The sequence below is a fragment of the Trichosurus vulpecula genome, chromosome 4, assembly GCF_011100635.1.
Source record: "Trichosurus vulpecula isolate mTriVul1 chromosome 4, mTriVul1.pri, whole genome shotgun sequence".
Lineage (NCBI taxonomy): Eukaryota > Metazoa > Chordata > Mammalia > Diprotodontia > Phalangeridae > Trichosurus > Trichosurus vulpecula.
Window position 1 is genome coordinate 394,911,375 of NC_050576.1, and position 13,769 is coordinate 394,925,143.

A 13,769-nucleotide genomic window follows, 5' to 3' on the forward strand; every position below is an offset into this window, starting at 1 on the left:
GTGTTATCTGTATTAAATTAAATAATACAAATAACTTTTTTAAGAAACAAAAGCTAAACGACCAGTAAGCACACTACCTGAGAAATTTACCAAAATCTCAATTACCTAAACAATGCCTCTGACTAAAATTTTGTCTAATCTACTAGAAATCAATACTATCCTCACATACTTCACAAGCATAAAGAGTTAATAACTTCAGACAGACACACACACACATGAAACCTACTATACAAAGTCTAAAACAGCTAAGCAATTATTTAAATCAAATGAATTCTGGGGAAAGCTGCAGCTGACATTTTTACCATCCTTTAAACTGCAGAACTTATTGCAAGCATAGCAAGCACCAGCAACACAAAATTAGAAGTACAAGAGCAACAACTCTCTATGCTCAAAAGACAATGACCGGAAACACAGTGGCTGTGATGGTCAAACAAACCAATTTTCAAAAATAAATAAAGAAAGAAATGTCCGCAGCCACAAAGAGAAGGCTGCAACATGTTAGCCTCAACAGAAAAGGAATAAAGGAATGCTGGCTCTTATGAAATATAAGCATTTTGAACTGAGAAGAGACAAGCAGAGAAAGGGCCAAGTGGTTCAGTTCTAAGCTTGTTTTTATTTCACAGTTACAACACAACATGAAGCTACAATACTTACACATTCCTTGGTGTCATATTTGCTATTTTGAAAAGTAATAGGTTTGAGTAAACCACACCCCGTACAATATAAAACTTTATCTATGTAGGAAAGTTGATGTTTGAAAGATTTGGCCAAGTGTGCTAATTTCAATCGTACTGAATCAGATTTAAATATTTATTTTCTATTGAATCTTAGTTCAAAATCTTTTATTTAGAAAGCCTAACTGGGAATTTCTGGGACACCTTGGTTGTCAGTCCTATTGTTAAAAATCAGTCACTGACAGCATATGTACCAAGAGAAACTGGAGGTGAGGAACAGAAAAACAGAATATTAAGGATAGGGACAGTTAACACTAACGTACAAGCTTTTAGCAAATCAGTAGTGGATTAATTAATCACTTTCAAGGGTTGCCCTGCTTCAAAATATTATCTTTCTGAAGAACCTTCCTATAGGTACTGAGGTTAAATAATTCTCTCTGGAGAACTAAGTAACAGTAAGAGAAATGCCTGGTCATTAAAAAGATGGCCTATTATTTGATAACTCAAATTTTGAGAACTCATTTTAATTATGTTTCAAGAGGTGGTGAGAATGACAACTATTTTTAAAAAAAAAAGAAATTGTAATAGTGAAGACTTGAATGGAAGTCATTAAATCTATGGTGTAATTGTATTTCATATGGTAGTTATTTGGGCTATCATAGCCATACTGAGCTGTTGCTCTATAATGGCAAGATGTCTGTCTTTAACTTTGCATTTTCCCAAGTGCCTGGTATAGTGCATTTCTGAATCTTGCTAAAAAAAAAATTAAATGAGTAATTAGTTCTTTTAGTAATTACAATTACTGAGCGTTACAACTCAGGGCTAGGAACATGTCAAACTATCAGATACTTTAGAAGAGAACAAGAAGCTAAAACAGTATACAAAAAGAAATTACTGCCTCACCTTCTTAGCTACAGCAGGATCTGTGCAACTTTCATCTGAAATCTTTATTAAGTAGTCTCTAGTTTTCCTCAAATAGTTTTTGCATTCTTCTCGTTCTTCTGGGGAAAGAGCATCATTCTCGATGTCTTCTGCTTTCCTATGAAAAATCTGTAATAAAAAGTTGTGATTTTATGAAGCAGTATTTTTTTTAAAGTTAAACTGAAGTATTACACATAGCTTAATACTCACCAGGGCAAGATTCCAATAGGAAACAACATTTTTAATAGCTTCAAATGCTGACAATGCATCTTCGGTTTTCCCATCAACTGCATCCAACATAGCAAATGTTATGTGTGCTTCTTCCTCATATTCCCCAACTTCAGACACCTAAAGAAATGGAATTTAAAAGTAAGTTTACTTACATTTTTACTAAAAATTTGAAAATTAACTGATTAACACAAGAAATTAATTTAAGTCTAACTAGCTTCTCAATATTATCACTACCGTTATGTTACTTTTCAGAAAATATAAGCAGCTAGATATGTATATATAGGCTTTGTCTCTATGCACATTATGATCACTGTAGTTTAGTGGAAAAAAATCAAGAAAATAGTTCTACCACTGATTATTGAACAGATTACAACTTCTCTGTACTCAGGCATTTTCCTCAGCTATAAAATGAAATATACATTTCTCCATGAAGTTCTCAAGTTTATGCTGCAGTACCTGAATATCTGCACTATGGAAATGTTTGAAGAGAGGATCGATGGGTTCGGGAATATTGCTCTTTTTTTTAATTGTCTTCAATAATGGCAAAACTTTCTTCCAATAGTGAACACTTCTTCCTATGTATTCCCGCTGATCATAAAAGGAATTAAGTCCACTGCCCTAGAATGAATGATATTGTATTAAAATAATTTTTACCACACACATTACTATCCAACATTAAAATCTAGTTCAAACATGGCTCAAAATAATTGCCACTGAATCTTAGAATAAAGCAAGCTGAAATCTCAGAGGTCATCCACTACTATCTCCCATCCAATGAAGAAATTCCCTGTATAGTATCTCTCACTGATGGTCAGTCTCTGTTGAACCTGTTCTATTAACAAACTCACTACCTCACTCTTGTTTTTAATTAGCTCTGAATAAGTTCTCTATGTTGAATAAAAATTTATTTCCCTATAATTTCTACTTACCAGTCCAAACTGCCCCCAAAAAAGAGTAAATCTCATAGCTTTCCTCTTACTAGCTCTTCTAATAAAAATTATTCCTTACTCATTTACCCCACCAGCCTTCTCTTTTTCAAACTATAAGCCTCAAAAGTCTAAGTATTCTTTTATATAATACTAACTTTATAAAAAAGAGAGAGAAGAAACTTCAAGCAATATGACCTAATCAAGATACCACTACATTCAGAATTTTCAAAATATCAACTAGATACGAATGTTTTCTTTTAAGATTTAAATTAAGAAACAAGTCTCTTCAAAAAAAATATTTAAGCAACTTAAAAGCTTACTGTTTTCTGAAGACTTTTTGCCCAATGTACAAGCATAGCAGGTTGAAGACCATGTTTGCCTTGACCCCTTAGTGTGTTTATTTCATGCTGAACTAGAAGGCGCAACTTTGCAGAGGTTCCAGATCTTTAAGATAAAACATTATTAAATAAAAGGACCATACATAAACATAAGCATTACATGAATTTGAAGCACGTAATTTTCAGAATTAACAATCTTCACAAGAGCTGAATGATGTAGGTCAAAAGTTATATGTACTTATTTCTAATAAAAAAAGTATTTTGGAGTTAGTACTTACACAGCTTTTCTGTGAATAAGATTATAAGCTGCATCCCACCAGGACTTTTGTCGGTCTGTACAAAGCTGTTTGCATACAGGTAGTGGCAAGCATGGAGGCTGATGTGAATTGTAGTGAAAATTGGATTTCTCTTGTAATTGTAAGTGGCTGGTAAATATCACCCCAAGTAGAAACACCTGTTTTCATTTTAAAAAAGAATAATTATTTTGAAGTTAAAGAGAAGCTTTCCAAATCTAATCTCATTCTCTAAAATCTTACTTACTTCAAGATCTAATAAACAAATTGACTCAGGGGCATTAGTTTCAAGTCTTGAGGTTTCTTGTGGCAAATGATGAAAAAGCTGTTTTAGCCATTTTCGGATTGCAGGTAAGGTAGACAATGAACTCCACTGTAACCCAAGCCAAGTGAGGTGCTGAAGGCTACCATTATGTGCTCGAATAGCCCCTATGAAGGCAAAATAATAATCTTTAGTAAAAAAAAAAAATACAATTTTAAGAATTTGGATCAGTTTTGCTTGCACAGTGCATTGATTTTAATTTCCAAAGATCTTTCCTTCAATATCTCTCAGAAAAGTATTTACTTCAAGCAAATGCCTATATTCCCTATGAAGACAGATTTTCTACCTCACTAAAGCTTTAAAAATTGTTTGATCATATCACCATCCCATCAATATCCCAAACAAAAAAATATACTGAAAAATAAGGATGTCCTTTAAACCAACGTAAACCCAAAAGACTATTAGCCAAATGACTTGATACGAAAATGATACTGAAAGGTTAAAGCAATGATCAAAATCCTAACAAGATGAAGTTAAATGGGAAATTTAGATAAAAAGTAGTAAATGCATATTTTCTAAAAATAGAGTACAGGATGAAGGAGACAACACTAAAATAACAAAGTTTATATTTAGGCCTTAGTTTATACAAAGGTTTTTTTATTTCCCCCCAAAAAAATAACAAATGGGTGAGGTGAATAGTGAGAGTATTATATGCATATGGCAGGTAAGGAAACTGAGAAGAGTTTAAAGGGCTTGACCAAGGCCACAGAGTGGGTGATCTTGTACAGAGCCAGGGTACTGACTCTAAAAACATCTTTCCACTATATCAAGGTTCTTAAGCTTTTTCACGTCATAGGTGCCTATTTGCCACTCTGGTAAAGCCCATGAAAGCCTTCTCAAGACAATGCTTTTTAATGTATAAAACAAAATACATAGGATTACAAAGGAAACCAAATGTACTGAAAGCTATCAAAACATAAAAAAATAAAGTTTACAAATTCCAAGAGCCCTTGTACTGCATCATGGTGCTTTTAACATGCAAATAGTACTTAGGTTTTTTTTTACTATATCTTACCAATATCATATCTAGCCAGTTCTTCAGGTTCTGGGGTTTGTGTGCTAACACTTCTGATATCATCACTACCCAAGAATGATTTATCTTTAGGTGACTGACTATCGAACAAGGCATCATATAAAGCAGACTGTCCACTCTTATTAGCAAATGATTCCACAACCTCTTTTAAGAAGTCTTGCTTGCCATGACTTAAATTAAGCAGCATATGTCCTGTAATAGACACAGGTTAAACAATTATTCACAAAAATCAAGCGTTTAGGCATATTAAATTTCCTTACATTTCCCCATAATCTTTTCTTTCAAATAAGGTGTGACAGTCAATATTTAGATCTTATTCTTTTCATTCAGATCTAAGTTCCAAGCTTAGAACAATGTTTTCTATTATGAATTTTTAAATGTTTGATAGTACTTGAATATGTATACCAGTATATCAATAGCAAAGAGTAAGAAAACATTTGAAAATGATTGAAAAGCACCATTTTATTTTCAGCACTGAAAGGAAAAGTTTAAAGTATAGAGCTTGAACAGTCACAGGAAAAAGCCAAATAGCTAAAGAAGACCCACTTAACTAGTCTAATGGCAGAGAATCCTCCTGCTGTTCTTTTGGGCATAAAGTTTACCATTCATATGGCAACTGTGGCCTTTCACTACCATTTGTGTATATGTCTTCTCTTTCCTGCCACACTGTAAACTCCTTGAGGTAAAGTCACAATACATATTAGTAACTCACACATAACTCTGTCCCTTGTAAGCAAAAGGTTTTCAAGTATTTGCTCAATGAAAGAATGAATCGATCTATGATTCTCGCAGGACTTTATGCATACTTCTCCCTGGAAACTATCTTGCATTATAGCTGTGTATGTATCCTATCACACTAGTAAACTGGAGGATCAACAAAACTCTGCTATTACCAGTCTGGCTCAGACGATCATAGGCCATCATTTCCAATAAATTTTGTCCAGCATTTTCTCCTTTCATTAATTTTGTCTTTGGTCTTGGAACCTGATGAAAGTATGAAAAATCAGAATAATATGTATTTTCTTCAGTAAGACAATTCACAGGTTTTCTTGTATCATTTTCATTTCTTTTCCCAATTTTTCCCTACCACACTTATCTCTTTAACTCTTCCAGCAATTCTTGTGGGGCTTGGGTCCAATTAGCATTTTTTCTCTTTTAAAGGCTTTGCTTTTTCTGTTTTCACATGTTGTCTTATTCTGAGTTTATGTCTTGATCCTCCCTGCCCCCATAGTAGCTTTTAATGGTCACATTCTTTTTTTGTTGTTGGTTGATCATTTTTCTAGCCTATTCCCTTTCTTTTAAGATTTTTTTTATTAATTTATTTTCATTTTTGGTTGACAACATTCAGTTCCTCAAATTTTTGAATTTCAAATTTTCTCCCCCTTCCTCTCCTCCCCCCCACCCACCCACCCAAGATGCCATGCAACCCAATACAGGTTATACATAGACCTTCAGACTAAACCTATTTTCACAATAGTCAAGTTATAAAGAAGAACTATAACCAATGGACTTTGTACTTTATGTTAAAGTTGGGCTCTGCTTGTGTAGGGGTAGGGAGGTGGTATCCCAAGCTTCACGCTTTTTCATGCTGCTGTTTTTTAAGCATGTTCTGGGATTTGTCACTTTTTGGTGCTTCTAAGGTACTATTATCCAGGAAGAGGTTTTCCTGGTCTGAGCCCCAGTGTTTACCCAAGAAGGGTCCCTGCTACTCTATAGCTGCAAGTGATACTGTTCCTCTGCTACGAAACTGCAATCAGGACCCCTATTCCCTTGTGACTGTACTCCGCCGTGACCCAGAACTGCACACGGGCAATGGAGTAGCTAAACAGTGCCCAGTACTATATCAGTAAGCTCAGGGTTCCCTGGAATCACTTTTTGATGAACTGTCCACTCCCCTTAGTAGGTGAGATCTCCCAAAGCTGCCACAGCAACTACTATAGCCACCTCCAAGGCCCACCAGTGGTGTGGCCACAAGCACTCCAGGCAACCTCCACCCCACTGTCACAGACATCTCCTACTGACCTCCTCACCCAGACCTTTTGTGAGCTACGCTACTCCAGAATCAGATTTGATGCATTATTTTTAAGTTGTTTGGGGGGAAATCTTGTTTGGAGGGAAATGCTGGATTGCTGCCCCTACTCTGCCATCTTGGCTCCATCCCTGGTTTTTAATCATATTGTGAAATACATTACAGAAGCTCTCTACTTAAAGAAACTATGAGGTTGATGCTTTTGTCAAGGGAAAAAATGTTCCCTATGCTAATAATCAGATCCCAGTTTATCTCTTTTTTCTAAGTCTGGCTATTCCCTTATAGAACCTTCTTAACATGAGGCACAACTAGGATATATATATATATATATATATATATATATATATATATATATATATGGAATACTACAAATATGAAGATCGACTGGGGGAAATGTACACCTAATGAAAATGGAAGCTGCTTACCTGAAATGCTATGAGATAGCATAAGGCTGCCAATTCAGATAGAGCTCTCCATTGTACCTCGCTATGCTGAGCCATTTTCAAAAGCAGAGTACCAGCATGCATGTAGAAGTGACCTTTCATTTCAAGGAAAGTAATTGATAGGTCATCATTCCCACTCATAAAAGATTTCACAGACTGAAGTGCATCATCGAAGCTACAACACAAAAATGTTGCAAAGAATAGCAATCAAAGGTTACTGAACTGAGTACATAATCTACATCTTTGATATCAAATGGATAACGTATTTCATGACAGAAAGTAAAGGTATTTTTTTAAAAACTAAAAGTAAAGAAATAACCCTTGGGGGAGGGAGAGGTTGTGGGAATAGGTTAAATGATAAACCCTACCACGACCACCAAAAATGAAGAAAAGTGAAAAATTAGTGAAAAATTTTTTTAAAACAACAGGGACACAAACCAGCAGAATAGTTGTTATTACCGCATTAAAAATTTAATTTATTCTCTTTCAAGGAAACATTTATGTTTTTATATATACAACTTCAAAGACAATCCCTTTACTGATTTTGTACATAGAAATATTATTTATTGGTGTTTGTCAAATTCCAACCCCCCCAAAAAAATAATTGGGGAAAAAAGAATCCTACAAGTAAGGATATAAATCAAGTTGTGATTATCCTTATCATAAGTTTTTACAAATTACTATATAACCCCACCACACACATTTTGCTTTTCAAGATGAAGAACAATACTGACCATCATACTTTGACTCAATCTGTGTGATCTTGGGCTGAGTTATCTAGCCTACCTAGAGTCCATTTCCTACTCTGTAAAAGGTGGGAGCTGGATTCTAGATCCACATTGCCCAGCTAGATCTATGATCTATAAATATCACCAACCATTCTTTTTATTTAAATACTTGTTTAAAACAAGTCTTATTTTGCTCGCATCCTAAAGTCTCACCAAAAAAAAGCTAAACCCTATACTCAGGCTCAGCTACCAGGGAAAACAGTTTATTGCAAAACACCTGAAAAACATGCAATCTACCAAAAAACTAAAAATGTTCCCTTCCTTGAGGATGGTGGTTTTGTCAGCAATGCTACTCTAGAATTAGATTTGATGTATTGTTTTTAAGTTGTTTGGAGGGAAGCAGAAAAACAAGGCTGTCCATCCTTAACCTAAACAAGGACACAGAACAGACTGGGGGGCCACAGTACCCAACTGCCTCTCAGTCCCTTCAAGTCTATTATAATGCATTCATTCATTATTTAGTTTGAAGTGCTATGAATTCCCAGACAAGATATACTCAAACAAAACTTAATTATAGAGTCAAATGTTTTTTAATGTAGCTCACAGTATAGAAAGTACAGAAGTAGTACAGAATAAAGTACGAAAAGCAATGGCCTAGCTAATTCTGGAAAGGCATACTAACAGGCTGGCCAATTTCTTCCTTCAGAACTAATAAGTTATGCTTTAAAATTAATGACAGTCTAAGCAACAACAAGAAATCCCTTTATGGTACTATAATTGCCTATGATAACTGTTTTAGGCAAAGGAACATGAAGGAACTAGAATTTAAGTATGAGTAACTCCCAGTGTGGGAATTCCTTCCACCAATGTGGTCAGGAATCTGTCCATGCCTTAGAGTATCAGTAGCAGGGAGTGCTTGAGGTAAGATGACTTGTTCAGGTTATATATCCAAAACAATTTGATAACTGAAATCAACTTAGGCTGAAAAGTCCAGATCCACTGGAAAGAACATTTAATACAGCGGCTTACTGATACTTTTCAAGTGAGATGAGCATCTTTTTCTTTTTTTCTGAAAAGATTTAGTCTCTTCCCCCTTTTCTGAATAATTAGTTTATCAAATTAGTATACACTTTTAATTTATGTCAATCAATGCATTACATTATGCCTGTATTAAAATTTTAGTTCACTCTAATTTTTTATTTGTTTAGTGATTTACCAACAGTACCTGAATAAGGCAGAAAACCCGGGAAACTGTAATGTTTGTAATTTTTGTGAAAAATATGAAAATAAAAACCATTAAGCACCCTCTACAAAACTAAGAATCCCTATTTAAGTCAGTGAAATAGCCATCCTTTAAGGTTCCTTTAAATGTACCAACATATGAGCTATGCATTTATTTAGTAACAATAGACTTAGGTGGAAAGAAAATCCCACATATAGACAGGAAATACAATAATCACATTAGCAACAAACAACCCACATTTATATAATGCTTTGAGGATTAAAAAGTACTTTCCTCACCAGCTTGTGAGGAAACTAATTTATAAGTATTATTTAACAGATGATGCAAGTTAGGTTCTGATAGATTATAGGACTTGCTCAGAGTCCAACAACTACTATATTTTTCAAGTGTAATTCAAACCCAAGGTCTCTTGGTTCCAAGTCTAGGACCTAATTCACTTCTGCAAAGTGTTATCAATTGTCAAATTAATCATTTCTCAAGCATGCTATAATAAAATATTAACATAACACAGGTTTGCACATTTATTTTTGTTCCTTTTCAAACCTGAAGCAAAAGAGACTCAGAGAGACAAGATTATGCAAAATAAAATCTTAATACTTATACAGAGAATTGGTAAATAAGAATTCTCATCATATTGCACCAGTTTCAACAGTCCTCTAGGTACAGCATATGAACAAATATTTTGGGAAACAGATTAGTTCAACCAACTAAACAGTGAGCTGCTCCTTAAAACATAAAATGTAACTTAGACTTAATTGCTTTCAGTATAATATCATACCTTTCCAGTAATTCTCTACTTTCCTGCACATCTCTAGTAGAAAGTGTAAGAAGCATAAGGTTGGCATAGGCCAGAAGTAAGTCTTTATTGGTTGCTCGCCAGTTGCTTTTATTGGCCTCCAAACACTGTAAAGACTCCAGATATTCCTATTGGATAGGAATAAATGAAAATGCATTTAATATAGCTTCGATTAATTAACAACTATTTGTGTTCTTTGTCCTTTGCTATATAATAGCAAAGGTCCCCCAAATGAAACCATAAAACACTGATGTGATAAGTAAAACTTCAAAAATACCCCTTTTCCCATTCCAGTCTTTCTTCAAATAAGGTAAAATAAATTTATCACATTCTTAATTACTCAAACAACATAAACTGCTACCCATCTTGGACAAATAAATGGTTTTCAGAGATCCTGGCATAATGCCTCACACAGACATGACAAATATTTATTGAATGGTATTAAGAGCTGCCCTATGCATGCAAAATGGATATCAATAATGTCATTTGTTACCAAGAATTTTACATGTGGAAAACAGAAGAAATTAAAGTATAAGACAGATGCCTCTTGAAGGATAATAAATGGAAAGTGCTGTCACATGCCAAAAAGAAACATACAGAACAGGCTTCTACCTACCTTAAGTGTCCGTACAACACATGCATACCATTCCAAGCTTGTTCTCAAGGCTAGATTTCTCTCTGCCTCACAGCAGTGGGCCACAGCATCTTTCAGTCTCTTATTTGACCTGTACAGCTCTACTAATCGGATGTTCACGTACACATCATCAGGTCTTGCATAGAGCTCTGACTGAATCAAGTCAAAAAGCTGATTCCATCCATCTTCACCTTTACAATCTAAAAGCTGCTCCTATTGAAATTTATATATTCAGTTTAGAATCAATGCCAAACACATTCAAGTTTACCAATTAGTAAACATTTATTAAGTGACTATGTGCAAGGAACTGTGTGCTAAGGCCACAAACACAAAAATGGGACAGTACCTACCCTCAAAATAAATTCCTCTCTTTTTGGCACTTAAAGCCCTCCACAATCTGGCTCCAATCTACCTAGCATCATTAAACATTAATGCCCTTCCCACATCCTACATTATAACCAATCTGACCTTCTTGCTGTTTTAACTGGCTATATGCCATGCCTGGAATACCCTCCCTCCTTACTTCTAAATGGAAATAAATCCATTATTACTCTCATGATTTAGTTCAAGTATGACCTTTTCATGTGAAACCTTTCTTGATTCCCCAAATGCTAGTGCCCTCCCCTCCCTAAATTACCTTACATTTATTTTGTAAATTATTCTATGCTTATGTATGTATACATTGTCTTTCCTGACAGAAGCTAAGCTCTTTCAAAGTGAGTTATTTTACTTTTTCTTTATATCACAAACACCTAGCATAATGCTAGTGGCACATAGATGTTTAATAAATGTTTTTAATTGAAAGTATTAAAGATATCATTAGTTGTAAATAAACTTATCTATGCCAGATACTAGGGAGCTATTCTATTTCTACCCTCAGTCCCTAAACATGAGTGCTAGATTTTTTTACTACAGATTAACTGAACCCCGAAGATCAGAAGTAAGTGCGTAAGATAGCTGTCTAAGTGGAAGCAATTAGCCCAGTTCCCACACAACCTACTCCAGGAAAAACCTAAAAATCGCGCCAGACCAAATTACAATCAAGAAATCCAGTGAGAACTACAACAAGTGATGTTTTTTCCACCCCAAAAATGCACAAAAAGTCAGTCAAAAAAACAATAAACACATAGGGAAGGTGACCTCCTACAAAGCCAGTAACAGTACATATAAGTTAAAAGCCAGCTAGTACAACAAGACATGGAACATGTAGGTGTCTAGGCTCTATACTCAGAAAGAGCAGAAGTGGTTGTCTCCTCCAGAAACCCAGAGCAGAGGAAAACCCCAGGAACAGCACATGATCAGTCCAGGCATGATTAGTGCTCAGACCAGAATGCCCCAAGGCTCCACAGTCCCCAGTACTTTGTCCTGGGATAACACAGAAGACCCCAACAATCCAGAGCTCTTAAATTCAAAGATTCAAAGGCAAGGGCGGAGCTATCTGAAGAGGAGGGGCTAACTCCAAGAGGTGGAGGTCACAGGAACCCCAGTGACCCTAATTAGGACCAAAAAGAGACAGCTACCACCAAGCGCACCAGAAGGCTGATCCTCACCCTGGTACAAAGCCACAGTTCACGAAGTAAGAATGAAGATATGCGTAACCAAAGAAAACATCAACAACTATAAAAAAAAATTGTTAGATGAAGAGAGGCCCCAAAATCCAACTTATGAGAAAATAATGCCATAACAATTCAAGCAGGGATTCAAAAGATAAAATGTATTTTCCACAAGAATATGTGAATCCTTAGAAGAAATAAAGCAAAAGATAAGATGGAAGTCCTAGATGAAAGACTGGAACAATAGTTTATAGGAGAAAGTGTTAAAACTTTATCCAAGTAACAGACTCCCTAAAAATTAGAATAGACCAAATTGAAATCAATTATTCCATGGAACATGAAATACTACAATATCAAAAGATTAAGAAAAAAAGAATATAAGACATCTGCTACAGGGCAAGAAGAAATGATTTTAAGAGTAGTAAGACTTCCTGAAAACCATGATACAAAGCCTGGACACTATAGAACTATCTATTAAAACCAAACGGCATAGTGAAAATAGAAAGAATCCACTCACCAACTCCTGAACAAAACCACAAAAAGTAATTAATCCCAGGATTATCATAGCCAAAATCCGGGGCTTCAAAGTGGATATGGAGACAGAGACACACACACACACACACACACGCTGCAAAGAGAAAAATCAAATCAGCAAGCACATGCTATGTGTGAAGGAGTTCAAGTTTTAACATACCAGATGAAGGCTTGCAACTGAAAATAATCTACTCTGCAAAGCTGAGAATAAATCTACAGGGGGCCATATGGACATGAGGATTTCCAAGCCTTACTGAGGAAAAGACCAGAGCAGAACAAACACTTTAAAACATAAGCAAAAAGAATCAAGAGTAACAAAAAAAATTTTATTTGAGCAACTGGAAGGAACTACGTGATAAAGTGCCAACACTCTAATGAGAGATAAGGAAGAAGTGTCCCCTTAGAAACTGAATGTCTTCAAAATGGTATCGAGAAGGAAGATACAGGACCTGGGGATGGATCACTTTTGTTTGAAGAGTTTAAAAGTGGGAAAGAAAAAGGAGGGTAAAAGGAATATACTACAGAAGAAAGGTTTCTATTTCTCATAACTGAGGTGTATGAGGAAAGAAAATACAAATATGGAGGAAATGACAGGGAAGTAAATATCACATAAAATCTCATTCTTATCTAAATAAGACAAAGGCAGGCTGCACACATGAACAAGCACAGTTTGGTGTAGAAATATATGAAACCTAACAAAGAAATAACCAGGTATAGGGAAAGGTGAGGTAAACAAGAAGCTAATACCAGAGAGGGAATAGTCACAAGAAAAACAAACTCCCTGATTAATAAAGAAGATTAAAAGGGAAAGAACACGGGGCACCTAGGTGGCACAGTGAGTAGGGCCTCAGGAGCACCTGAGTTCAAATCCAGCCTCAGACACTTGACACACTAGCTGTGTGACCTTGTAACCACAATTGCCCCACCAAAAAAAGGGAAAGAACAATTGAGGGATGAGTAAAATAAGATATGATAAACCAACAAATGGAATATTACTGTCCTTTAAGAAATGACAAAAGAAATGATTTATAGGAATCATGGGAAATATAAATTGATGCAGAGTAAAGT

At 35.3% G+C, this 13,769-nt stretch overlaps 1 protein-coding gene across 2 annotated transcripts in view; it reads right to left on the reverse strand.

Moving 5' to 3' along the window:
* The window catches only part of RANBP2 (RAN binding protein 2), a 77,676-nt gene that overhangs the window by 37,065 nt on the left and 26,842 nt on the right, over window positions 1–13,769 (reverse strand). For both annotated transcript variants that reach the window (XM_036754991.1, XM_036754990.1), the window contains exons 5-15: window positions 10,597–10,827; window positions 9,963–10,108; window positions 7,196–7,388; window positions 5,635–5,725; window positions 4,724–4,933; window positions 3,634–3,815; window positions 3,372–3,547; window positions 3,076–3,199; window positions 2,283–2,444; window positions 1,806–1,943; window positions 1,578–1,724 (exon numbers count right to left, since the gene is read on the reverse strand). In XM_036754991.1, the coding sequence (XP_036610886.1) occupies window positions 1,578–1,724; window positions 1,806–1,943; window positions 2,283–2,444; window positions 3,076–3,199; window positions 3,372–3,547; window positions 3,634–3,815; window positions 4,724–4,933; window positions 5,635–5,725; window positions 7,196–7,388; window positions 9,963–10,108; window positions 10,597–10,827 (1,800 nt within the window). The remainder of the gene's footprint in view (window positions 1–1,577; window positions 1,725–1,805; window positions 1,944–2,282; window positions 2,445–3,075; window positions 3,200–3,371; window positions 3,548–3,633; window positions 3,816–4,723; window positions 4,934–5,634; window positions 5,726–7,195; window positions 7,389–9,962; window positions 10,109–10,596; window positions 10,828–13,769) is intronic.